This window comes from Colletotrichum paranaense, assembly GCF_030867605.1.
Source record: "Colletotrichum paranaense strain IMI 384185 chromosome Unknown Scaffold_1.1, whole genome shotgun sequence".
NCBI classification, from domain to species: domain Eukaryota; kingdom Fungi; phylum Ascomycota; class Sordariomycetes; order Glomerellales; family Glomerellaceae; genus Colletotrichum; species Colletotrichum paranaense.
Genome location: NW_026848959.1, coordinates 1,534,507 through 1,559,520, shown reverse-complemented (window position 1 = coordinate 1,559,520; position 25,014 = coordinate 1,534,507). Strand labels below are relative to the sequence as shown.

Here is a 25,014-nt window from a genome sequence, read left to right as displayed (position 1 = left end):
GGAGTCTTGGCAGCTCGAAGCTGTCAGTTTTTGGAGCCGCAAGTGATTGGTCCTTCCGTAAGGTTCGTAGACGGTACGTACCGTGAGTGGCCGTGTGCTGCACTGTCAGGCAGCTACTGTGCAGCTGCCCCCTATTTGAGGCAGGAAATTGAGAGTTCCATCCAAATTCCCGATGGCCTTGGCACTGCGTAGCCACTGGCTTCGCTACAAGGTTTGGTGGAGCCAGTGGGGATACGTACAGTGTGAATGAGGACTAAGGTTAATTGCGGTCGAGACCTTCCTTCCAGGGCAGCCACGGACAGGTTCCTTCCTTCCTTCTCCAGCACTCCAGCAACCCAGGTGTTCTTTCCTTCTCCAGTTGCCAATCCCTCCCATCGGTGCCTTCCCAGATTCCACTGCCCGCTGTCCCTCTGCTTTTTGCTCAGCTCACTTCAGTGGCCATGTCACCCTCTCACTCACTCATGTGCCACTCTCACTCCCACACTCACTTTCACTCTGAATCGCACTCACTTTTGACCAAGACTTGTCAAGACACCAAGGCAGCCAATGTCTGGAAAAAAACGATCGCCAGTTTGACTTATCATCGCCCAAACACACGCGATGTGTTGGCAGCCCGGCGGCTCACACGGCAACCGGTGACACTCGCTCCAAGTCGCTCATATCCCCCGCGACGTCCGGCTCTCTACCGTCGTGTGATCTGCCTTGGCCGAACCGATCGCTCCTTGGCGTACATAAACAACACAATGCCCAAGCCTGCCGGTTATGCACCCAAGGCCAAGCTTGAAGAAAGGGATGTGGATGTGTGATGTTGCCCTGTTTTTTTGAGTTTATTCTGCTCTTTACGTCTCTTCTGTCTTCCATCGCGCGTGTCGGGACCTGTAACTCGTATCACGGTCTCATAATTCGTATTGAACCTGGCCTGTCTGCCATCTGACAGCTTGCCTTGCGCACAAGGCGAATGAGCTGAGCAGAGCTGACTGCCCGAAGTGAACTGGGCTGACATGCCATCCGAGGTGTTGCAGCTGACTAACTTTTATCCTGCAGCACAGTAGGTACTGACCTGTTGGGATGAGACGCAGACACGAGCTCTCACTTCTTAGTCCTTACCGACACACATCCAAACTTGCATTTGGATCCGATTCCAGCTATTGATTTGCTTTCGATTCCGTTTGTTTGCTTGGCATTCTCCGGCACTCAATCCCTTTCTGCTCTGCCACCTTTGTTGCGCTTCATTGTACTCCGTATCCGTACAATCAATCCTGCCCTTGAAGTTCACGTACCTGGCCTGGACCATCCCTCCAACGGCTCTTCCCATGTGTCGGACGGCCGATCGCTGCTCATCCCAAAACCGCGAGTCAACGATCAGCGGCCACTCTGTCCGACGCATCACAGAGCACCACCAGGCCTCAGCCTCTCAGTCGCACTCAACATCAATCTCCCTCGCCGGCCCTGAGACGCCATCGCCATCGCCAAGACGCTGCTGAGCCTTAGCTCTGAGCGACCCCTGGATCCATCGTGCCTCCGTCCCCGTTTGTGCTTTTCGGGGCTTCGGAGGCATCAACCATATCCACATTGAAGTCCATTGAAGGCAGGACTCCTTCTGCCCTCTGTAATCCCCTTGCCTAACCCTTCGGAGCGTATGGTGCCCGTGGGCCGTGAGTCGTGACAATCCCTCCCAAGTTCTAACTCCCCGTAGCCTGTAGGATGACGGGCAGAGAGAGGACTCCCGAGTCCCCGCGTATTTGGCGAGGAATGAGTCTTGGCAATGTTCGTTGTCGGGTAGGGATGGCTGGTCCTGTTTGAGAGAGGCTTTTTTGGCGTGCTCTTTCGCAGGACTCGTCGTCTTGGGTTGTCCTTGAACCCAAATGGCGTCTGGTCAATTGTATGTAGTTCGTCCCTATCCGTCTGTTCCCAGCCGTCACTCGCAAAATGTCCCATTGACATTGAGAGGTGAACCATGTCATACCCCATTCACCCAGCCTATCCATCCATCCATCTCTCTGGTTCTCTCTCTCCATAGGGGTTCACTCGGTTGGTGTGGTCCGTGTATGCATTCAACAGCCTGTCTTCCAGTTTCCGGGTCTCTACATACTGCATGAGGTGAGGTGATCCTTCGTGCTGCCCGCGTTGCCTGCCCTTGCAGATGGCGGAAGAGGCAAACCATGAACGGTGGGACCGTAACCGCCCTGTGAGCCTTGGATAGAATGGATAGTCCCGAGACTGGCGGCATCTCATGAAATCCATCTGGTCTATTTGGTCCAAAGGGGGCCCTTGCTGCTGTCGAACCTTGTGAAGGGTGCTCGAGTGCTGCCCGGCCCAGGCATCTTCTCAACTTCTCATTTGCTGCACAGCCCCGATGCCCAGAAGGCCAAGACTTTACCAAGAATACCAAGACTTTGGCGGCCACCAAGACTGATTTCTACCGCGTCATCTGTGCCCTCCTGTGGTGTATCTTCCGTGTCTGTTGATTCCCATTTTCTTGTGTTCCCAAAAAGCCCAGAGTTGCCGAGAAGGAAGGAAAAAGTGGCCTTGAAAGCCTATTTCCCCCCCTTTTCCTTCCCTTTCCCGTGCATCCTGATTCTGAGCTGTGAGAAGACAAAGCCGTGTTGGTTAACCTGCAACCATCCCCAACTCACACCCGTCCATCGTTTATTCCTCCACCTCAACCCGAATAAACACATACAGCTTGCACAACAAACTACCTACAACTTTCGCTTCATTTCTCGCCGCAGGATTTTCACTTTTTCATACCAGCCGAACTCCCAGTCAGGGAAATCAATCGTAGTAAATAAAAATCGACACTCGCTTCCGACGACGAATACGAGATTCTGACCGACCGATCGACCGACACCTCTCACCGCAACCACAGTCTCTTTTACGGCCCCTTCTACCTTTTGCGCCGCCCATTCATGAACAGTCGCTTCTCATAAACGAAAAACCTTCTTTTTCAAACTTCGACCCGGCTTTCATTTTCAGTCACAATCGACTCCTTCGGTTTCATTTCAACTCACTCGTCGTCACCCCGAACCCCTCCGACCGATAAATCGATTCGACCGCCTTCTCCACCCGATTCTGAGGGATCTTGCACTACACCTCATCAATCTTGTTTCCTCATTCAGCAGCGCTTTACGTCTTCTTCCGTAGACCGGCTCTTCGCCATGGTCGCTTCACTCGCTTCTGCCGCTTCGGCGGCACTCTTGCTCGTCGGCAGCCTCCCCGCCGTCAACGCGCAGTACACCATCGACACAACTGGTAAGCAAGCCGAGCACCTCTCACCCCACGATCATCAGCGCGCCCCACGATGAGATGCAATGCGGCCCATCATCCCGCAGAATCCCTCCTGCTAACACCGCTTCTTCCCCACGGTTCAGACAACATAAAAAAGTCGGCAAAAATGCTCGCATACGACCTTATCAAACAGTACAAGGGCAACCAGACCGGCGAGATCCCCGGCATCTTACCTGGCCCACCAACCGAGCACAAGGGCGACTACTACTGGTGGGAAGGAGGCGCCATGATGGGCACTTACATCGACTACTGGAAGCTGACGGGCGACTCGGCCTACAACGACCTCGTCATGCAGGGCATGCTTCACCAGACCGGCCCCAATGCCGATTACATGCCGCCAAACCACACCGCATCGCTGGGTAACGACGACCAAGGCTTCTGGGGCATGTCCGCCATGTTGGCCGCAGAGAACAAGTTCCCGAACCCGCCCGAAGAGAAGCCTCAGTGGCTGGCACTGGCGCAGGCCGTGTGGACGACGCAAGCTAGCCCCGATCGCCACGACGATACCTGCGGTGGAGGTCTGAGATGGCAGGTGCCTTTTTCCAATGCTGGATACAACTACAAGAACAGTATGCGACCCCCGAGCAAAATCTGGGTCCCTAGGAGGGGACGTTCGGGATGCAGAGGTAGCTAACGCATGTCGCAGCCATCGCAAACGGATGTTTCTTCAACATTGGCGCCCGCCTCGCCAGATACACCAACAACGACACGTACGCGCAGCACGCCGAGAAAACCTGGGACTGGCTCTGGGCCGTCAACTACATTGACCACGAGTCCTGGAACGTTTACGACGGCGGCCACGTCGAGCACAACTGCACCGACGTCAACAAGCAGCAATTCTCTTACAACGCGGCCATTCTCACGCAGGGCGCCGCCTTCATGTACAACTACGTAAGTGCCACCTCACGAATGCAGGTGGAAACTCTCTAACTACGACCTCATACTGACCGTGACCAGACCAACGGTTCGGACGTCTGGAAAGGCCGCATCGAAAAGATGACAGAGTCCCTCTTCCTCAACTTCTTCCCCAACAACACCGCCTACGAGCTGGCCTGCGAGGGCCGCAAGGGACAGTGCACCGCCGACATGTTGTCCTTCAAGGGCTACGTCCACCGCTGGATGTCCGTCGTCACGCAGGTCGCCCCCTTCATGAAGGACAAGATTCTGCCCGTCCTCAAGGAGTCGACGCAGCACGCCGTCAATCAGTGCACGGGCGGCGCCGAGGGTCGCACCTGCGGCTTCTACTGGAACGAGCAAGTCTATGTCGACCCGGCCGTCGACAAGACCTCTGGTGCCGGTGAGGTCATGAACGTCTTGGCTGCTGTGTCGAGTCTTCTTATCGAGGATGCTGCGCCGCCTGTGACGAATTCGACGGGTGGTATTTCAGCGGGTGATCCTGATGCAGGAAGCAAGAGTAAGGACAACATTGAGCCGGAGCCTATCACGACGGCGGATAAGGCTGGCGCGGGTATCCTGACATTCATCGTCCTTGCTGGTGGTTTGGGTACGTGGGGATGGATGAGTTTGGGTGACTGAGGGGGTGGGGGAATGTGAGAGGGAGTATGAAGAAAGGAGGCATGAGATACCTAAAGTAATGGGTTGTTTGATTTGTTGTACGGATTACATATCAGGATCGCATGGCATGGCGTTCTGGGTAAACACTGCAGGAGGGGAACTTGACTAGCTACCACTGCCACGAATTACTTTTCTTACTTCAACCACTTTCCACTGTTACTACCTTGTGACCTACGCGATCGGGGGAACGACGCCAATAGGAAGCTTGACACATCGTTGCGACTTATGAATACTTCCACGCCCAAGAGAATCGTGACGGTGTTCAAGCCTCACCTATTGGCGAAGTGGAACTTGCATAGAATATCAACCCCAGCCGTCAGGAAACTTGGACGCTGCATCTCAAAGTCCGCTCTCGGTTCGTTTTGCCATGTGGCGCACGCCGTCTGATGTTGAGTGACTGCTGCAAGGGTGCTGCCTGTGCAGGTACGAAGTCTATGGCTATTATTGGACATGGTGGGGTGATTGCAGAATGCTCAAAAAGTCACTCTCACTATCGTTTCCAAATTGATTCGGAGCATTATGGTCCGTTCTCTTGGTCCAGTTGATGGAAGCATTGAAGCACGAATCAGATACGGATTGACTTGTAACAGAGGAATAGTCATCTGGCTCTTTCTAAGTCGTTCCGAGGGGACGGGTCATTTTAAGGCTACGCAAGTGTGCATCCAAGTTTTAAGCTTATCCGGGGGTTCCCCATAGACGTGCCGAATATCCGCCCTCACGAAAGTCGCTTCCCATGGGCTTCAGTGCCTGGCGACGGCGAGCGTGAATATTCAAGCACTTATCTACCTGAACCCAGAAGTCAGGAAGCACGAGAAAAGAAAACAATTTAGGACTTTTAAGGGACAGACTTGAAGAAATTGAAGAGTTGAGCTGGGCTCAGAGTAGCCCGTCTTGTTGATGAGTCGCTCTTCCAATTCTATAGCCTTCCAAGGGATCATGATCCAGACTAACCTGTGCAGGGGGCAAGGTAAACACGCAAAACCCGTGCTCTTTTATCCAAGAATCGCAAACATATCAGAGCCGAAGCGCTACCAAAAGGACAAATTTGAGGCTCAGCCAGGTAGGGCCATTGTTTGGCTCGATCCAGACCAAGGCGGATGGACAGATGAGAATAGACGTCCACTAGTTATGGGTGTCACTAGCGATGAAATGAACGTGTATTTGAAATCGCACGGTATCGGAGGAGAAATTGCCATTATTTGCAAATATCACATAAGGCGGCATTCATATGCTCTCAGGTGCCCGATAATAGGGAGCACGTCACTGGCCATCCCCTCTCGGTTCCTTCCGAACTCTCGGAAGTTCTTCTCAAAGATCTGGTCTAGAACATAAGGATGCGGTAATTGAGAGTTGTGAAGTGCCTGGTCCTTCAGAATGTAATCTGGTGTGTTAAAGTGGCCGTTGCCTTCGAAGATTCAGAGCCCAGCGCACCAGCCCACCGGCAAACTGATAAGTTTATTTCGACCATCTACTTCTTGTGGACACTATCATAGTGCCTCGGTAACGCCAAAGTGTTAAAAGAACAAACAGAGAATTGCTGCACTGTGTTATCGTTTTCGAGCTTGGTGAGGCCAATGAACCGGCATCTCTCAGCGATGACCAAAACTGCACTTGAAGGCTTTTGTGCAAGAGGCAGACAAAGTCTTGCTAACAAGACGGGATGGATTGACCACGGCAGGAAAACTGCTGAGTAAATATGTAATGAGATCGTGTTTCAATGGGGCGAGATTTCTAGCTTGCAATCCATTGATAAATTGTCATTCAAGTTCAAGCGTAATTGGGCAGAATTTGAAGGTTCGGGGCTGCAGCAACTTGCGATGATCGTCACGTCAAAGATAGCAGCTCCCACCGGCAATTCAGATTAGATGCAATCAGGGCTTTGGATCGCCCGAGTCGTGGATAGACAGATACCCACGCGCATTCAAGGCGGCTCTTAGTTTAAACATGCTCAGTTGATGAACCCTCCCCGAAACAGCCGCTCAGAGTTGTGCCGATTTGCCGCTAAGCCAATCAAGAGTTGTCAGCATGGCTAACCCCAGTAAATGGGCATCGTATACTCGCTACGAAAACCCGCCGTAACCCAGTCGCAAACCCCTTCATTTGAACTCGGCGAGTTTTGCCGCTCAGAGTCAACCATGTCAGTCATCGAGACGACCAGTGTTAATCCCTGGATTACTCCCTATGTAAGGAGTAAACCGAAGCCAACACTACTATAAGATGGATGTAACCTAGCGTCTTGGCTTTTTCTCGTCTCCTCGCACTCTGCAGCTGTGTACTGACCTATCATTTTGATTCATTCACTCTTTTCTCTCAAACAGCCAAGATGCGTTCATTCTCTTCCATTGCCGTTCTCCCCCTCGCTGCGCGAATCGTCGCTGCTGGCAAGTACGATGCGTGGAAATTCGGTAACATGTTCACCCTCGGGTCCGACAGCAGTGTCATCACCAAGGCTACCTACACCCTCGTTCCCCCGTCCATTCCCTGCGGCACCGTCATCAGTAACAAGGACGACCAGCCGTGGATGTCAATCTGGGTTGGCATCTCCCAGTCCGTCAGCGACCAGGGCAGCGATCTCTTCCAGCCTCTCTTGAACTGGGCCCCCGATAACTCTGCTGCGTGAGACATGTCCGGCTCTGGGCTTCTTCTTGTCATCGACTAACGAAATCCTCCATAGCGGCTGCCCTGCCTCGAACACCGAGTGGTGCGTGGCTGCCAGCACTTTCACCGGTTGTAAGTTTAAGAAACCCAAACTTGCGGATTTGTAGGAGTATACTAACAAGCCGCAGCCACCCAGGTTGCCCAGCCATACATCGCCATTCCCTCCAAGTCCGACGTCGACTTTGAGCGTACGTTCCAGATGCTTGTCTCTTGACTGTGGTAGTGCCGAAAACTGACTGTCTTTAGTCGTCTACGATGCCTCCAAGGGTGTAACCCAGAAGGTCTGGATCAACGGTGCCATGGTCTCGCAGCAGACCGACGGTAAGTACTTCTTTCACCTCCCCCAACCAACGAGACAATACTGATGCAGAGCCCAGTGGACGGCAACGGCAAGGCCCCTACCTACATCTACTCCAGCAACGAGTGTTACCAAGGCGCCTGCGGAACCCTCCCTGCCTACAGTAAGTCGACTGAGCCTGCTATCTTGAATTGGGATGTGTTCTCGTTCGCTAACTTTACACTCTCAGGCTGGAGCAACCTCACCGTCGTCCTTGCTAAGGCTGACAAGACCTTTGGCGATTCTCTTCAACTTACTGGCGCTACCTCGACTGGTATCAAGACGACCGACGACGGCAAGACTTGGCACGTTGATGCCATCAAGATCAACCAGGACTTCTTCTACACTGACGGCTCGAACAACCAGTGCTAAAGTTGCCAAAGACACACCAAGAAGGGAGATCTAGTTAGAACTTCCTCACTTTAGGGCTCAGCAGTCACCCTTTGATTTTCTTCAAGCCAATTTCATAATTGATTTTGCTTGGTGTATTCAGGACCCCATAATCTCAGTCAGACGTATCCATTTGAGATAATTCCGACCCAAGTAGCTTAGCCGAGACCATGTCAATGACCATAGGTTTATCCTCTTCCTCTAGCATGATGTTTTACAGGATTCAAATTGTTGTGGGCATATCCAAAACGATGCATATATTTCTCTCTGCCATATGTTCCCCATTGTAACGAAGTTTGTGGATAAGAGGCTGCCAGTAACCATCCAGCCGTGTTGAAAGAATTTTTTTACAGCGTTTCAACAAAACTTGTTCATGGCTGACTCGTGTGTTGGGGGATTTTGATGCTCCCAAACCAAGCTGCATGTTACGTTTTCTAGTAGCTATGAATGACATGTCCTGGAATCGGCTTGACTACAAGGTTTCGAAAACAGTGCATGATCTTTGTTACATCAAACGCATCTCTGGGGTCTTATATAGATCTCCCGTGTCCCTGGGTAACCATGAGCATATTCCCTACGGTGTCCGGATTCAGCGAATTCTCCGCCTCTTTCAAAGCTTGAGCCACAGCAACAGAGCCCCGCTCGACGACGTCTGCACCATACGCTTCCATGGTATTTTTGCGGCTGGTAACCTCACGAACGTCTCTTAATCTTGATAGAGTATTGATGTAGTTCTGAACATCAATGATCGCGTGCTGAAGTCCCTGGCCTCGGACTAGTGATGGCGTTAGTTCCAAAAGGCTGTCCCATCAGTACCCGCACAATCAAGTCTGACTTACACGGCAACATGGGATGAGCAGCGTCTCCTGCCAAGGTTACTCTACCATCGTGTGTCTCCCACGGGCTGGGAAGCCAGTACTTCATCTCGTCAAGATAGCAGGAGCTTCCTACCGGTGTCCATTCTAGAGCAGACCGGAACGGCTCGCAGATGCCTGATAGATCTTTTTTTGCATAGTTAATGGCTTCTTGGCCATTCAGGCTGACGGAGTGGCCGCGCCATACTTTGACCCAGAAGGTCTCCCAACTGGCAACATCGTTCGGATCTTCCGCGGACATGACTACAATCTTAGCTTAGACGCGCACGAAACCCTTTCGAGCATCCATATACTCACCACCACAGCCAGCCAGGTTTGCCGTTCCAAGCATGAGCGCGCACACAGAGTGTGCCTTCACCACGGCGTTGACCTTATCTGCGTCCCCGTACTTGCAGACACAGTTCGCGATGGAGTATCCTGATGGCACTGGCCTAGCCTTCTCAACCCCCATAAGCAATTCTCGGACTTTGGAGGAGACGCCGTCTGTTCCCAAGACATAATCGGCTTCATATTTCTCTCCATCTTGGAAGGCGAGGTCCATCGAGGTACTTTTGGGCATCATATGATCGAGGTACCTGCCCCACCGAACATCGAGCCCTTCAGCGAGGACTCTACGAAGGCGTCGTCTGCTGATGCGCCGAGCGCCTGGCGTCGAATTTTGGAACATGACCTCGCCGGTAGCGCCGTTGTACCCGATGACGCTCTCGTCCCAATCGTTGAATTCAAGGTGCGGATTGCAAATACCTTGAGGGAAGTTCTTCACAATCTGCTCAGGTAACAGCTCTATGAGTGTGCTCATGCCCCAACCGATGAGGATCGACCAGTCGCGCGGCCGAGCTGCTATGCTTTCATCACGTTCAAACACGACCACGTTGAAGCCACTCTGATGTATCGTGTCAACTTCTGACGCGAGTTGGTGCTACACATGCTCACTCACCTTTTTCAGTCCTTGGGCGGCGATCAAGCCAGTCAAACCCGCGCCTATGATTGCGACCTTGGGCCCATTATTCCGGTGCTGATCAGAGTTGCCGTTCGTATTCTGGATTGCCATTGCGGACGCGGTCAACATGCAATGAAAGGACTAGCCTAGCTGTATCGTCTTCAATATCAAGGTAGGATGTCAAAAGCATGAGAGGAAATTTCAACGATTTCATTACCTCCGAATCTACGACGGACTTCCGTACAGAGAGTTCGACACGTGATTTTGCTCGAGTTGCACAAGTTAAGACGATCGCATCTTCAGATGAATATCCCATACTCCTGGCGAGATGGTGACGTAGCACGGTAGCATTGTTACCCCCGTCGCAATGCCAGAGAATGCCTCTGAAGGATTGTTTGCAGGCCTCACCGGCACTACTAACCGATAACAGGTTGCAAACACCGGGTCTAGCACCACCATGGCAATTTGGCGAGGGGACCAGACCTTAATTTGCATCAGCAAGCAGCGGTCTAGAGTGAAGTTTGTCAGCCTTTGTTCGGTGTTCTCGTGGGGCCGGAGGGATCCTCATGCTTGCGCTTGATCAGCTGTCGTGGCCCTGTGCCGGTGCTGATGACGAACATATGGACTTCAATACTAAGAAATAAACGTAATGTATGGAGTTGTGCCTCTATCGAGCTACAGTGTGCAGATTTGAAAGGCGTAAAATGTGGTCTAAAATACACATGGGGTTGCCCGTAGACGCTTGTCGTGGTCCCATCCTAGTCGGAGTCCTCGCATGCCAACTCCAGCTCACCAGTATCGGCGAGCGAGTGACACTGTGGCAGACTACTCGTCAAAGAGCGGTAGTGTGCTAACATCCCTCTGGTCACTTCTGAACTTTTCGACAGGGGACTCCTTCCAGGTGCGCAGGATCTCCTTCAACTTATTAATATCATTTCTGGCCTTGGGATAGTCAGCCCGCTTTATGAGGTCCCTGGCCATTTCGACTCGCAGGTAATCTGCCAGCGTAGGACTTTCGACGTTGACGTTTGAGAGATCGCCCAGAATGGTAGCAATGTACACAAGACGTGGTGTCCAGACGGAATAGTTACGTGCCAGCTGGTTGTTCACATGTATCCAGTTGTTGTGGTACATGGCATCTCCATTTGCCAACTCGTCAATCAATGCCGATATCTCTTTAGCAAACAGAGCATCCATCTCAGCACCTCCTGGAGGGACAGCCAGCATTGCCACTCTTAGGCGGAATGGGTCTGGTAGAGCCTTGGGCTCTCGCATCGGATCATGCTGCCATGAAGGAGTGCGTAACTCCTCGACTCTTGCGATGACCGATTGTAGCACCGGCTGCGTTGTCAATTGCCAGCTCTTCAGCGTCTCTGGATTCTTCTCCCTCATCATCGCCTCAGACTTCTGCCTGAGCAGCGCCTCAACGTTAGAAGGGTCTCCATGGCTGATAAGCCCGTCTGCAAAATCTTTCGCGAAACGTTGGAGCATGTCAACGGTAATACGGTCGTTCGGGTTAGCGACTTCTTTGCTCATATGTGGTAGATGTATATGCTCCAGGCAGTAGGTCCAATTGCTTGAAACCATCGTTCCCTCATTTCCGCTGAAGAGCTGCAACCAGTGTCTTCCTGCATTCGAGTTGGCTAGGGCAGCATTGCTTTCGATCTTCTTCGTGACGGCTGCCATGCCGGGAGAGGGTCGAACGTTGGCAAGAACGTACCGGCTTAGCATCCCAAGCATCGGTCGCGAGAAGTACACCGGAGTTCTCTGAAAGATCTTGAGCATGGCGGGGTCGACTGGCGAGAGTGGGAGGCTCTCTCCAGAAGGCAACGAGAAGCCATTCTTCTTGAGAAACAATTTCAACCACCGTCTGTTGTTCTCTGCGGACTGCAATATCAATCGATGCGTGATACCGACCAGCTTTGCTTTGGATACAGGATCGTTGCAGAGCTTCATCTCCAAATTGTAGAACAGAGACCGGATTGGAGCTGCAGATCGGTCCTTCGCATTGGCCACTTCGGGTAGAGCGCCATCAGCTTCTGCTTGCGTCCAATCATCCTCTGTCATTGGATGAAGCTCATCGAGAGATGCTGCAAGTGGCACAGCGAGGTCCTCAATGACAGTCAGAATCCGGTTCTTCACATCGGGCGAAGCTGTCTCAGTCTCTAGGGTGTCGAACAGGGTCTGAATGATGGCCACTCGAATGTCGACGTGCTGGGCTTTGGTCAAAAGACCGGAAAGGATATCAACAGCTGATGTGACATCCAGGAACGGCGCATTGCTCAGAAGCTTTGCCACCATCTTGACCGTCGTAACTTTGACCGCGGGCGGGGACCGCTCAGCCAGCTCACCGCCCTCCTCCTTGGCCTTTTTGTATCTGGCCTGCTGCTCCTCCAGCTTCTCCTGTATGCCAATCGATATCATACAAAGAAGCTTTTTTGCCTCCTTTGGAGGAATGGCGTTGAAGAATCCTTTGGTGAGAAGTTCTCTGTGCCAGGCGCTATCGCTTGGTCTGTTGAGAACAACATCCCTGATGAAGGGGAAAGCCAGAGATGGTTGGTCGCTGTTTGCGAGGACTTTGATAAGCTTCATAGCCAGTTGGATATGTGCATGCGTTGGAGACTCCGATTTCTCGTTGGCAGCTACGTTCTGGAGGATCGATTGCACGACCGGTACAAGCAATGCTGGTGGACCTGATTTGATGATATGCTCTATCTGGGCCTGGCCGTCGCGGAAAAACCCTTCGTCAATGGTCTCAAGGAATTCCTGATCCAAGTAAAGCGCCGGATATCGAACATCGGCCTGGGATGGAAATGGGTGCTTCAAGACCGAGCTGTCGGAGCCATGGATGGTGTTGAGAGAGAGAAGGAGGGACGCGAAGTAAGCGTCTAAGATTTTACCAGAAAGGGGCCGTGAGAATTGGCTCACGTCCCAGAAGTTAGGTCTCTCCTTTGGTGGAATTTGCGCTGCATCTGACCAACTGCACGCCGCCCACACCTCATCACCACCTAGGCCAAAGGCGTCGTAGCTTATCATCACGTCTAAGATCGTGACGGGAATCTCCTTGCTACCGAGCTCCTCAAATTCCGCGTGACAAGAATCCGGATCCCACTCTGTTAGCGTTTCTGGATTTCCGACCTCAGGAATCGAGAGTTCGACTCGTCGTGGGAACTCTGCTTTGATGTCTGCAGGTAATGGGACATTCGCGCGGCTGAACCGTTCTTCCCAGAACCGTAGGGCTTCAGCTTTCGTCATTCTCGCCCCACTGAGGCTGTCGACTGCATGGCGCCAGGCTTTACGAGTGCGCTCTTCTCGCTGAAAGCTTTCTTCCATGTCCCCTCCATCGATGTACGCTTTCAGTGCAAAGCTGTATTCGTCCACAAAACAACCTATCGTCTGCTGAGATTCTTTTTCCTTCGGAGGCTCTTGAAGCAAGACCTCGGGAGCCCCGAAGACAACCTTCTCGATCCGCTCTCGAACGTAAGGCATGGAATCGATATTCTGCAGGCCGAAGAATCCGGTAGGCAAAAGAGATTGCAGCGGCAATCCCTTTGGCCATGGCTCGCCCAGCGTGAGAACCGATGGGAAACGCCGAGGACGGTGTTTCCGCCACAACTCATCGCGTGCCTTGGCGAGTCCGTCCACGAACTTGAAGACGTGGGATCGCTTTTCACGGGCTCCGAGACAGTCCCTGGGGAATCCCAGCCCACGTGATCCGAGAGAGTTGAGCTCTTGATGGTTGGGATGAAGCAAGAAAGTCTCTAGCTCAACCAAGAAGTCCACAGTTGGCTGCCAAAGGATCTCCGAGATTTCGGTATCGGTCAGCTTTCGAGCATCTTGGAACTCATTGACCAGCTGGAAACGTCTTTCAACCACTGCTGCAGGCAATTCTATGACGGTTTGCCAGTCATAAGCCTGGAAGCTGGGTTCTCGGGTGGCCATCGATGCGGTTTCCAGCAGCTGCATCATAATCTTGTTCGCAGACCGAACGGATTTCGTAGCATCGAAATCTGGCTTGCCGGCATGAGAAGCTATCTCAATACCGCTGAGTAAGTCTAAACCCTCGGCAGTCTTCAAAGCCCGCTCGTCGTAAAGACCCCTCACGGTAAAAACGTCTTTGTTGAAGCGTCTTGCCCAAAGCAGGTTCTCTGCGTAGAGATCTAAGGAGCCCGCCGCAATGGAGAGGTCGAGTGCTGACTGAGCCCACAAGGTTCGACTTTCCCAATCACGGCTTGAGGATGCTTTTTTCCTGTACCTCTCTAGATCTGCGTCTATTTTGCTGTCGTAGCTTGTATTCAGGGGGTTGGAAGCTGGCGAACTTCGCAAAAGAAAAACTTCGAGTGCGAGCGCGTCACCTTGGACTGTATCAGAGTCTTGCTCATGCTCAAAGATGGAACAATCTCTGACGTATGAATACTCCAGGAAACGTCCGTCAGGGAAAGCAGCCATCAAGCGCTGGACTAAGCGGAGAGAAGAAAGCCGGTCATCACGCCCAAGCGTTGTGACGAAGAAATTCGCTGGCCACGGTCCCTTGATCTTCTCGAGAGAGATGTTTTCGTTGCCTATAGCGTTGTCGATATCGAATTTGAAGGCAGGTAAATGCCGGAGCATAAGCCGAAATAATCTGTAGGACACGGCCGAATTCACAACACGTAGATGCGAAACGATCTGTTTTGCTGATTGCCACTTTGTCTCAGGAGTGAGTTTCAAAAGCTTGACCAAATGCTGTTCAACTTGTGGTCGCGTCGAACGGGTATGCTCCCAGAATTTGATGACATGGAACATGACACCGACAAGGCTATCGTCCAGCATCCTCTGAAGGTCGGGATGCCTGCTGATGAGGCGGACGAGAAGCTCAAGAATCTCAAGTGGAAGATGCTGCTGAACGGCTTTTCTGCGTCGTCGCAAACGTCTCACAATGGGCAAAGCAATCTGCTTGATGAATACGTCTGGCGTAACGGGGAGCTCAGCCCCAGCGTCGAGAAACTTGAGGAGCATGTCCTTGGCGAAGCTTAAATTGTTGTTGATGAGCTGCGTGCACGTGCTGGCATCAAATTCGGCAGAAGGAGATTCTCCATTCGAAAAGATGGAGTCCAGGAATTTGGTCTCGTAGAATGTTGGATGGGTGCGAAGCAAGTTGAAACGCTGCCTTACTGTCCAGTTGGGCGATGTCCTTTCATGCTCGGCTACTCGATCGGTTGTGCAGGCCGGCAGGATTCTCCTGTAATGGGATAACAGCGGCCTCGCATCTGGGTTTTCTTTGGGGACTGGAGTCCCAGCGCCGAGGATGGCGATCAACTCTGTCAATTTCGCTCGTCGCTGCGATCGCCCGTGGGGAAGGGAGGCTGTCCTGACGAGGCCATTGCATAGCATCTTGACCTCCTTGACGCTGAGGTTACTCATGATTGTTGCGACACCTTGAGCACCGCCTGCCTCATTCCATACCGGAATCATCGTGTCCTCTGATCGCATAGCCTTGAGAAATGCCCTCATAGCCGCGCGTCTTTCGGACGTACTCCCTGATTGATTGAGGGCTGCCACGATCGACTTTGCATCGTCAGATAGAGGGATCCAGATTGAGAAGATGCTGTGCGGGATGGAACCTCGGACGACCGCATCATGGAGATTGTATGTGATGGATGTCGGATCGGCGGCATTGGCTCGAACCTCCTTGAGGTATTTGGCAACCTCCGTCGGCGTGCCATTGCGAAGGATCGTATGTGTAATGGACGTTGAGTCTGCCATCATTTTTGGTATATGAATGAGTCGAGCTGTTGTTGCTGGTGCAGTATGCGAGTGACAAACGGTAGTTGCAATCCTGAAGAGCTGGGGAGACGAGCGCTTGGCAGCGAGCCAAGGTGCCATGGCGGCGGGGTTGAGGGGCGAACAGAGCTTAAATCATCTGGGATTTTCAATTTTAGAAAGATTTTCTTTGAGTATGGATCTACCTGAACTAAAGTACCGTACTTAAGCATGTACTCATCTTTGTGTTGGTTAGAGTCAAGTGAGATTGAGGCCGAATTTGGCCTCACAGCCGAGGCCGCTTTGCCGCAAACTTGATGAGCCGTATCAGTATGGCAAGGCATCAAGCAGTTGTTGGTTATCCCCTGAGCTACTTCCAACGCGTGCAGATGGGACGATGGGGCGTGTTGATGACCGTGAATCTAGGGACTTTGGCCATGATTGGGCTGGTCCCGGTTCTTTGCGGAGGCGTAAATGTGGCATTGCTTCTGCCTAGGAACTCACTCGCAATTGCAACAGGAATCGAGAGGTAAGTACTTATGTATGAAGAGGTTGACGATCGACAATAGATGGATGGTTCAAGAGCACTTATAGGGTAGGTAATAAGAGCCAGGTGTGGCCAAGCCAAGAATAAGTCAATGTCCTTGGCGTTAGCAACAGCAGCGACAGCTCCTCAAAGAACTCACACAATAGCTGCTTCCACTACTCCGTACACTGTTGACATTATGTAATCTCTCTTAACTTGCCAAGAGAGATGAAGTAATGACTAAGCTCCTTCAAGTCGGCGGACGGGTCCGTAGCTGCGTGCTGATTCGTGCCCTCATTCAACTTTCCCCAATGATTCCGGCTTCACACGAGTCACAGGACGAGCTTCTCTCCCTCCCTGATGGCTGGTGCTTGGCGGGAGACCTCTCAATTAAGTAGACTTCTCGTCAGTGAGTCGCAAGGCTCAATGTTTTAGCACTTCCATCTTCAGCAGAGCTGTCTGCTCTAGGGGTAGCGTGTTTGTATCGTCAAAAAGCCAACAGACCAGGCCGCTTTGATATTGGATCTCATCTCGACCCCAGCCCCAGAAGTCAATACGTCGAGAAATAACGCGTGTTCCTCTAATCCAAATCTTGTCGCTTGCTGTCCGTAAAGAGCACTTTAGCTCTTCACCGAGATCGCCAGAGTGCACCCGGGCTCCTCTCACCTTCCCCTCACCTGGATGGAGGATCCTCAATCGCTACGTCCAAAGCAGGCCGCCTGTCTGGTCTGCCGCCGAAGCAAGATCAAGTGCGACTATTCTCCGCATGAGAACAAATGCAAGAGGTGCATTCAGCTCGATTCTGAGTGCATACGGCCTACGTTCCACGCTGGAAGACAGAAGGGAATCAAGAAGTAAGGACCCCAAAGCTCCCCCGCCGTCTAATGGTGTTGACACCAGACGGCCCCCCATGACCGAGACAACCCTTTTGAGTCGCACCACAACTCCCCCACCATTCTCTAATGTAGTATTGATCATTGGCCGGGCGTGTAATAGCAAGCGAAAGGGCCTAGATAAAGCTCTCTATCAGATTGAGCAGGCCATCAAAAGAGCCAGAACCGGTGAACACAACTCCGAAGATGACAAGGCCATCGGCAGTCTCCAGGCGCTCCTGGAGGGCTCTCGAAATGCTCGGTCAACTACCGCCTCCTCTCACTTAAGGCGGGGTTCATCGCATTTCAACAGCCCCGACCAACCCGACCTCTCATCTGACGATGATGATGACCTGGACAACACCCCAGACAGCAACACTTATATGAGTTTGCATCATCACAACGAGGAGAGCCTGGCAATCGACGATGCCGAAAACCCGCTCCAACTCCTGGCGCGCGCTTCGAATCTGCAGCTTTCGCCCAAGCCCATCAGTGGCCTCTCGCCAAAGCAGCCAGGTCCCCGCGCCGGGCGCAAGAAGCAGGTCGAACAACCCGATGAGGACTTGGAGATCCAGTCCTTCTTCACCTCTGTTCGCGTCAACTTCGATGTCGGCGACGACATAGATCCCATCACCATGGGTCTTGTAACTGAGGAAGAGGCAGAATCATTATTTGCTTTGTAAGTGACACACGCCCACCGCCGATGAGGGCTTCGTCAAACTCACCATCCAGCTTCCATGGCAAACTTGCCCACACCCGATGGGGACTTGATCCCAAGATCTACACTCCATCCTTCACGCGCTCGCGATCTGCCTTCTTGTGCACCTCCATCATGGCCGCATCGGCCCTGTTCCTTCCATCCGCTGGTGCCTTGTCCAAGAGATTGTCAAACCATTGCAAGACCCTCGCACATAGAGTCATCGCGAACCGACACAAGTCCGTTGAGATTGTTCTTGCATTCATGGTCAACGTTCCATGGATGTTTCCTGGCCAGCATAGCACTGATGATGAGACTTGCTGGTATGTCAATATGGCTGCCACTATCGCCATTGATCTGTCCTTGAATAAGCTCCTCATCCCAATGGAAGTTGTTGGATCCGGTTCGAACATGGCCTTGTCCCGAGGAGACTGTCTTGATCCTCGGACAGCGCTGGCCATGGACGGCTTCAGCCACATTGAACATACCTCTGATCTTGGACAACGCCTTCTTCGTCGCCGTGAGCGCTGCTGGATCGCACTTTTCGTTCTTGAACGAGGCATGTCTCTAGCTCGCGGCCGACCCTATACCGTGCCCATCACCCGGGTCATCAAAGACTGCGACCAATGGCATCGGTCCAGCATTGCTGACCCCATGGATGGTCATCTAGTCTCAATGGCCGTCCTTCGCCGAGACCTCGACGGACTACTCAACACAGTCCGCGCGCTCTGCGACGGGTCGCAGGGAATATCTACGGACGGCGGGCTCATCGCCCAGTCGATCCAGAGTGCTATTGAGAGATTCTTCGATCAATGGCTGACCGAATGGGGCTACGCCATTGGCACAGGCCCCCAGCGCCGACTCCCTCCGTACGTTGAGATTCTCGTCACCCACACCCGGCTCTCGACGTACGGAGGCGTCATCAACCACCCGACCGCCCCGATGGAAGTCCGGCAATTCTTCCGTACGGCCGGGCTATCGTCTGCTGTGACGGTCATGCGAGCAGCGATCCAAGGAGAGTCGCAGCTCCAGTCGATCCCGAACAACACGACAATCATGGTCTCGTTTGCAGCCTGTTTTGCCCTGACTCTAAGCGCCTACGCCACGGGCAGCTCAAACTTGGCACCTAGCATTCGGAACCTCATTGAAGAAACGGCAGACGTCTTGGAACGTATTGGCTCTGCCACAAAGCACAGAAATGGCTTGTCTACACTGTACGGAAAATATCTAAGACGTATCGTCAGGAAGGCGGCCACAGCCATGGATGGCCAGCCTCAGACGAGTATGCAACCTGATCCAACTATCCCTCGCAGTGGTCAGCTCGGAACGCCCTCGTCGGCTGTTGCTGCCTCGCCTCCCGTCAATATGGGGCCACCGGTCTCGCAGCCGCCTTACATGGAGTCGCAGCTATGGCCTGGGACTTTGCAGTTCTCTGCCATGTCTGACGACCAGATTGCTGAGGTTCTCAATCAGCCAGGCAACGAGTTCGACCCCTCATTTGCAGGCCTATCCTGGGACGACATGAATAACTTTGACTGGCTAAGCTGGCCTAATTTGACAGAGTTTGGGTTCTAGAGAGACATCTCTCGGTTTGCCATTTGACGCACATCATGCCTTCATGGTTTCGACCGGGGCGGCGAACTGCCACTGCGTCAGTTTCCGCAGCTGTTCCATGAACACAAAAGTCAGGACAGTATTCGGCCTTCAGTATACGGTTTATTAGTAACATTCTCGACATTTCCTTTCATCGTGGATGTGACTTACGTCAATCTCAACCACGCGGGGGTCCACCCCTTCATCAAGAAAATTGCTCCTTCTTCCCTCAGACCCGTCTGTACAATACGAAGCAAAGACTAGGTTCGATTAGTCGGTTTCCTCTGCAAGGACCGGGACTGGACCTGTCTACTTACGTTTGCCCCTGGGCCGCTCGCAGCAGCACTTTGGATTCTGCTCTTGAGGACATCAGCTGGCGCGCAAATCGTTGTCGCCGCAGTTCCAGCAAAGAGGGATGCCACGGCGTGTGTTTTGATATCGTCCTTCATTTCAGTCTTTTGCAGAAGGATGCGTTTTGCTGTTGAGTATCTGTTTCGTGCTTTCGTGTCAGTTTTGCTTGTTTTATTGAGTCCCTTCACCCAGAGACGTCCACTCATTTGGCACTCACGTGGCGATTTGTCCCACATCTATCATTCGGCATCAGCTTCAATAAAATTCTACCGTCGTTTCCGAGGTTTTCGCTTGACTTACTCATGAGTATACTGCGCACCACATTGGCAGATATGCCTCTTGTGAATGCTCCCACACCCTCTTCGCGACCTATCCTGTATAGTCCTTCGACAGCGTTCGAGTAAGCGAATCGTTCGCCGACATTCTTGGCTCCATCGGCGCACATGCGGACGAGGACAACCTGACACCTGTGAGAGTCTGCGCTGAATAGTGGAGCGATGCCAGCCATACCTCAGCAGGATTTCCGACCAGCCCTGCCATGCCTCCAGCCAACCCAGCACAAGATATCGTCGTCGCTGTTGTCAACTTGTCTTGGCCCGTCCATTTTTTCGCTTGTTGCGCAAAGTAATTGTACAGTCCGAACCGTGCAGTGGAATAAGTGGTTTGTCGAAAGATGGATGCTGACAGCCCAGACCATAAGGAAAAGAACCCTATACAGTGTAAGCAATCATGATACCAGAAGATTAGCTGTATCCCTCACCATCTCTAGCTGCGAAACGATACATTGCTCGAAACATTGACTCCCTTGACTTGAGGACTTGCATTCGACTTTTACAATCAGTGCTCGTTCTGCGCGCTCCTAGCTGTGAACAACTCTTTACTCACTACTTAGTTTGATCCAAGGGATGTGCTGAAGTTGTGTGATCAGTGACCATTCAAAACACGGCGATGTCGCTCAAGCTCAATGGCGAACGTACTGAAGCAGACTGCCATAGATGCTGCAGCACCTCTGCAACTATCGGTCAGCTCGATTCCAGCCTACATTCCCAACTTGGACCAGTCTAACTCACCCAAGCCAGAAAGGCTCCTTCTGCTTGCTGCCGCCAGCCATCGTGTGCTGGTGTACGTGTGTGCTGTGGGTATATGCAATGCTACATGCAACCAAGGTGCCAAAGGGACTTCTCAACATCCATTTTCAGAAGCTCGATCCATGGAAATGCTCTTTTGATAAGTAATGCGGCATTGTGACCATCAACCCCTTGTCTAAGCTTATCCGCCCGCTGTCTATTGATACGCGTCCGGTCTCGTTCTCATCCCGCAATCCCTCGGACTCTAAATGTAGAGCCGGCGAGCTCTCGGCCGCTCGGCGCAATGTTCAAAGAGTCAAGCTCCAGTTTCCCCACGCTGATGTCACATAGGACTCTTCGCGTCGGCACTTCTTTTTGAGTCCGAGACGCACGGTCGAGGGACCTTCTTTTGTCTTCCGACTTGCGGAACCCCTCCGGTCTCGTTCAATTGGGGAAACAAAACCACTTCTGCATCCCACCACCTTCGCTTGAACGCACGCCTTCTAGTCCGATGGATGATGCGCCCGCAGAAAAACAGTTGAAGCAGACCGGTTCCAGCAGTACTCGAAAACCAGAAGAAACCATGTCGAAGCTCGCACCGTCGCTCAAGGCACTCATTAACGCGCCGTTTGCCCGCCCCGGCCAGACGGCTGCGCCGTCGCATATTCGCGAGGTGTACCAAGCCATCGCTAAGGATGCGGCATCAAACAACGTCGGCGCAAAGCCGTGGCTAGCAATTTCGGTGAGATAGACATATCGCGACTTTCGCAGCTTCTGTTGTGTGGCTCAATTGAGTACAACTGAGCTGGTACAACACTCGTGCGAGCTTAGTTGCTAACCTCGGCATTTCGTAGGCCGCGGCAACCTTCACACTCAACTCTCCCGACTCTCTAGAATCCCTCTACAGTGTTGCGTCTTCCTCCGGCCGCCCCGACAAGCGCGAGACTGCCGAGTTCATTCGCGAAATCGGTCTTAAGTGCATCAGCTTTAACGGCATCCCTCGCACCATCAACTGTCTTAACGCCTTCTACGCCAGCCTCCCCAAGGATGTTACGGCACAACTGGAGACGAAGCCAACGCGAACACCAAACGCGCAAAACATTGACGCCATCACAGTACGGGGCCAGGGCCTGTGGGACTCGATCTACGCTCCCTTCGAGGTCAAGCTCTACGAGAAGCTGGCGCAATCGCACCCGGATCTTCCGGTCCACATTCTCCACAGCCACTATGCGGGTTTGTTGTCGGAACCCAAGGAGCGGGGAGGTCTGGCCAGCGTCGGAAGAGTGCTGACTTCGATGATTGCCATTTCATGCTTGCGAGCACAAACCGGCGTCGGGCCGCAGGTTCTATCGCACGTTTTCGGCTTGAGGAAGGGACTTGAGGACGGCACATACAAGGCGGACAACCAGGAGGACATTCAAGGTGCGGAGTGGTTGGCCAGCGATGAAGGCAGCGAGTGGATTTTGAAGTCGGTTGATACTATTACGGAGGCCATCGGCGGAGCTGCGAGGTCAAACTTCGCTCCAGGACGCGAGTCCAAGTTGTAGATCGCCGGCGCTTTTGATGCTCATAGAGGTGCTGTACACTACCGGGCTCCAGAACCGAATCATTTAGCCTTTTATGAATGCGAGCTTTGTTCTTCAATACTTTCATGTACTAGTTTATCGTATTGCCAAACATGCTTGGTTTCCTTCAGGGAAGGACTGGCAAGAAACTAAATCCAGATGTTGGGTGCCCTTACAGCGACATGCAATGCAAGTCCAGCCGCAGAACCCTTTCCTTCTGTGGATAAAATATTGACTGGCGACATGCGCATGATTAAGTGTGCTCTGATATTGACAAGGACGGTCTACGGAGTATTTGGAAGAAAACCTGGGTCTGAAACTTGAGACCCAGCAAGCTCCGTAACTTGAAGACAGAGAATATCATTCTACCATAAGATCTAGGTACGTGCTTCACTTCTCGACACCCAATTATCGCTTAGCCATTCCTACAACACCATCTTAAAGTGAGGTTCCCGATCATCACCTGTACCAACGAACTGGTCATACTTCCCAGCAGCCTTATCGCGGTTGATCTTGGCGCACCAGAAAACATTTATAAAGGTCCTGGACTTTCTGTTAGTATCTTGAACCACGAACAGCGTATGGTTTTACTCACGCCACCCATGCGTAGCATAGCAGTCCCAAAATGATAGTGTGGCCCTTATGGTACAATGGGCCATCAGTGCTAGGGTAGATGAAGGCTGCAAATCCAGTCAGTGAGATTCTTGTTTGATGCGTATTGCAAACTTACTCGCTACGAACCCGCCACAATTGGCGATGGCAAGCTGAAGCGCGGACGTTGTCGCGCGCTTGTAATGGCCAGCCGAATTGTTGGAGTTCCAAACCAAGACGCACGGGACGGCACTGTACATGCCAATGGCCATAAGGCATGTCATTGCAAATCTCGTCTGTGGCGCCGTGACATTGGCGATGGCTGCGTAGCCCGCGATGGAGATGGGCAGGACGAAGAGCATGAGTGTGCCACGTAGGCGGAGGCGATCGGATAGGAAGGCAACGAGGACTATGAGGGAAGTCAGCTTCGAGCTTAGTCTCTATTCTTAATCTTTTGCCATCGCTCACCTGTAACGGGGGTCGCGACCGCGTACGGGATCACGGACCAAAGTTGAACTTGATTTGAGTTGGAAGCGATATGCATATCGTTGATGATTGTCGGGAGCTTTTTGGTCTCAATCAGCTGTGTGACAATACGTATGAAACCAAGAAGCTTACGAATAGACCAAAGGAGTATAGACCAGACAGAATGGCAAAGTAGGCAGTTGCGCTGAGCCAGATCTGAAGGTTGAAAACGCCGCGACCAACTTCGGACCATCGAAACTTCTCCTCCCTTTCGCGTGAAGAGCTGTGAATATGTCAGTTGTCGAGGTTCTTTACAGTTTGGCTTTGGGATCTTACTCAAATCGGTCTCCAGCATGACCTTGGAGCCGGAGCAGCGCCCACTCTCGCTCTTCATCCGTTAGGATCTTCGCCGTCGCCAGGTTGTTTGGTAGGCCAATAGCGGCAATGATTCCACAGACGACCGTCTAAGGAAGCATGTTAACACTCACTAGTTCCATGGCCGGGGTTCAAGATCTTACAATGATGCCCTCAATGATGAAGATCCATCTCCAACCTTCAAGGCCAGCCGCAGGACCAATCGCGGACAAGCCTCTGGCGAGAAGACCTCCAAATGCACCAGAGAGAGATGCAGCCGTGTAGAAGATACCAATGCGCAGTGCAAGTTCTCCGCGGGTGTACAAGCCAGAAAGATACAGCACCATTCCGGGAAGCAGCCCACCCTCAGTCAGACCCAGGATTGCTCGGACTGCGACGAAGCTGCCGTAGCTACGGACGAAGCCGAGAGACATGGCTTTGCAAAGTTAGTGATGGATGATAATGAGACCGATTACTGTTGATCCGTGTACGTACTAACAATGCCCCAAGCACAGGTAAGAAAGGGGAGCCATATCCGCGGTGAGACCTTCTTCAAGACGAGGTTGCTTGGCAGTTCGCTGGGCGTGCATTAGCGACCGGACGACTGTGGGGAACCACATGGGACGAGAGCACGTTGACAGCGCCAAGATCAGCTGAGAACGGATGGAGAGATGTTACCTCGCGATGTATGTCGCATAGAAGACGGCCAAGCCTTGGTTGTATTGGTTGTTACTGATGCCAAGGTCCTCGGCTAGGCCAATAATCTTTGCGTTGCCGACGTTGGTTCGATCAAGAAAGGAACAGAGGAACAGTAGGGCCAAAAGCGGTAGGACCCTGTCAATCGTTGCGTGTAAGTTGGAATGAGTCTTCAAAAGGGTTGCTTGTAGTTGAAAACTTGGGGGAAAAGCTTACCTAGTGTCAACTTTGAAGAGCAAAGTCCTCGTGAGATGCCGTTGGCGTTCCGCTTCAACCTCCAGGTGGCTCTCGTCATGCTCAACCTTGGGATCCATGTCGAAGTCTTTCGATGTCATGTTGAATTCGAATAAGATTTGGCAGTGTAACCTTGGGAAACTCTATGAAGAGACTGGAAAGACGAGAACAACAGAGAAGACAAGACAACAAGACCCG

General features: G+C 52.3%; 9 protein-coding genes across 9 annotated transcripts; 5 read left to right on the top strand and 4 right to left on the bottom strand.

Moving 5' to 3' along the window:
* Positions 1 to 3,158: 3,158 nt before the first annotated feature.
* Positions 3,159 to 4,824, top strand: CPAR01_00548 (glycosyl hydrolase family 76; the record flags this gene model as incomplete). Its single annotated transcript, XM_060484839.1, has 4 exons — positions 3,159 to 3,252; positions 3,333 to 3,857; positions 3,935 to 4,179; positions 4,246 to 4,824. The coding sequence occupies 4 exons, from the start codon at positions 3,159 to 3,161 to the stop codon at positions 4,822 to 4,824; spliced, it is 1,443 nt and encodes a 480-aa protein (XP_060355696.1).
* Positions 4,825 to 7,186: 2,362 nt separating this feature from the next.
* On the top strand, positions 7,187 to 8,230 carry CPAR01_00547 (uncharacterized protein; the record flags this gene model as incomplete). Its single annotated transcript, XM_060484838.1, has 6 exons — positions 7,187 to 7,479; positions 7,538 to 7,593; positions 7,650 to 7,709; positions 7,768 to 7,842; positions 7,899 to 7,982; positions 8,049 to 8,230. The coding sequence occupies 6 exons, from the start codon at positions 7,187 to 7,189 to the stop codon at positions 8,228 to 8,230; spliced, it is 750 nt and encodes a 249-aa protein (XP_060355695.1).
* A 548-nt stretch (positions 8,231 to 8,778) lies between these two features.
* Positions 8,779 to 10,174, bottom strand: CPAR01_00546 (uncharacterized protein; the record flags this gene model as incomplete). The annotated part of the gene is made up of 4 exons (XM_060484837.1): positions 8,779 to 9,023; positions 9,088 to 9,366; positions 9,421 to 10,006; positions 10,061 to 10,174. 4 exons carry the CDS (start codon positions 10,172 to 10,174, stop codon positions 8,779 to 8,781), a joined length of 1,224 nt encoding a protein of 407 aa, XP_060355694.1.
* A 714-nt stretch (positions 10,175 to 10,888) lies between these two features.
* CPAR01_00545 (uncharacterized protein) lies at positions 10,889 to 15,928 on the bottom strand (the record flags this gene model as incomplete). Its single annotated transcript, XM_060484836.1, has 1 exon — positions 10,889 to 15,928. The coding sequence occupies one exon, from the start codon at positions 15,926 to 15,928 to the stop codon at positions 10,889 to 10,891; it is 5,040 nt and encodes a 1,679-aa protein (XP_060355693.1).
* A 194-nt stretch (positions 15,929 to 16,122) lies between these two features.
* CPAR01_00544 (uncharacterized protein) lies at positions 16,123 to 16,338 on the top strand (the record flags this gene model as incomplete). Its single annotated transcript, XM_060484835.1, has 1 exon — positions 16,123 to 16,338. The coding sequence occupies one exon, from the start codon at positions 16,123 to 16,125 to the stop codon at positions 16,336 to 16,338; it is 216 nt and encodes a 71-aa protein (XP_060355692.1).
* A 903-nt stretch (positions 16,339 to 17,241) lies between these two features.
* Positions 17,242 to 19,475, top strand: CPAR01_00543 (uncharacterized protein; the record flags this gene model as incomplete). Its single annotated transcript, XM_060484834.1, has 2 exons — positions 17,242 to 17,882; positions 17,936 to 19,475. The coding sequence occupies 2 exons, from the start codon at positions 17,242 to 17,244 to the stop codon at positions 19,473 to 19,475; spliced, it is 2,181 nt and encodes a 726-aa protein (XP_060355691.1).
* A 33-nt stretch (positions 19,476 to 19,508) lies between these two features.
* CPAR01_00542 (uncharacterized protein) lies at positions 19,509 to 20,955 on the bottom strand (the record flags this gene model as incomplete). Its single annotated transcript, XM_060484833.1, has 10 exons — positions 19,509 to 19,602; positions 19,665 to 19,753; positions 19,811 to 19,982; positions 20,062 to 20,080; positions 20,145 to 20,304; positions 20,355 to 20,554; positions 20,605 to 20,672; positions 20,730 to 20,754; positions 20,822 to 20,853; positions 20,915 to 20,955. The coding sequence occupies 10 exons, from the start codon at positions 20,953 to 20,955 to the stop codon at positions 19,509 to 19,511; spliced, it is 900 nt and encodes a 299-aa protein (XP_060355690.1).
* Positions 20,956 to 21,422: 467 nt separating this feature from the next.
* CPAR01_00541 (uncharacterized protein) lies at positions 21,423 to 22,458 on the top strand (the record flags this gene model as incomplete). Its single annotated transcript, XM_060484832.1, has 2 exons — positions 21,423 to 21,653; positions 21,766 to 22,458. The coding sequence occupies 2 exons, from the start codon at positions 21,423 to 21,425 to the stop codon at positions 22,456 to 22,458; spliced, it is 924 nt and encodes a 307-aa protein (XP_060355689.1).
* Positions 22,459 to 22,901: 443 nt separating this feature from the next.
* Positions 22,902 to 24,917, bottom strand: CPAR01_00540 (major facilitator superfamily transporter; the record flags this gene model as incomplete). The annotated part of the gene is made up of 10 exons (XM_060484831.1): positions 22,902 to 23,019; positions 23,072 to 23,156; positions 23,207 to 23,476; positions 23,536 to 23,632; positions 23,686 to 23,815; positions 23,869 to 23,996; positions 24,051 to 24,322; positions 24,382 to 24,464; positions 24,565 to 24,720; positions 24,799 to 24,917. 10 exons carry the CDS (start codon positions 24,915 to 24,917, stop codon positions 22,902 to 22,904), a joined length of 1,458 nt encoding a protein of 485 aa, XP_060355688.1.
* Positions 24,918 to 25,014: the final 97 nt, after the last annotated feature.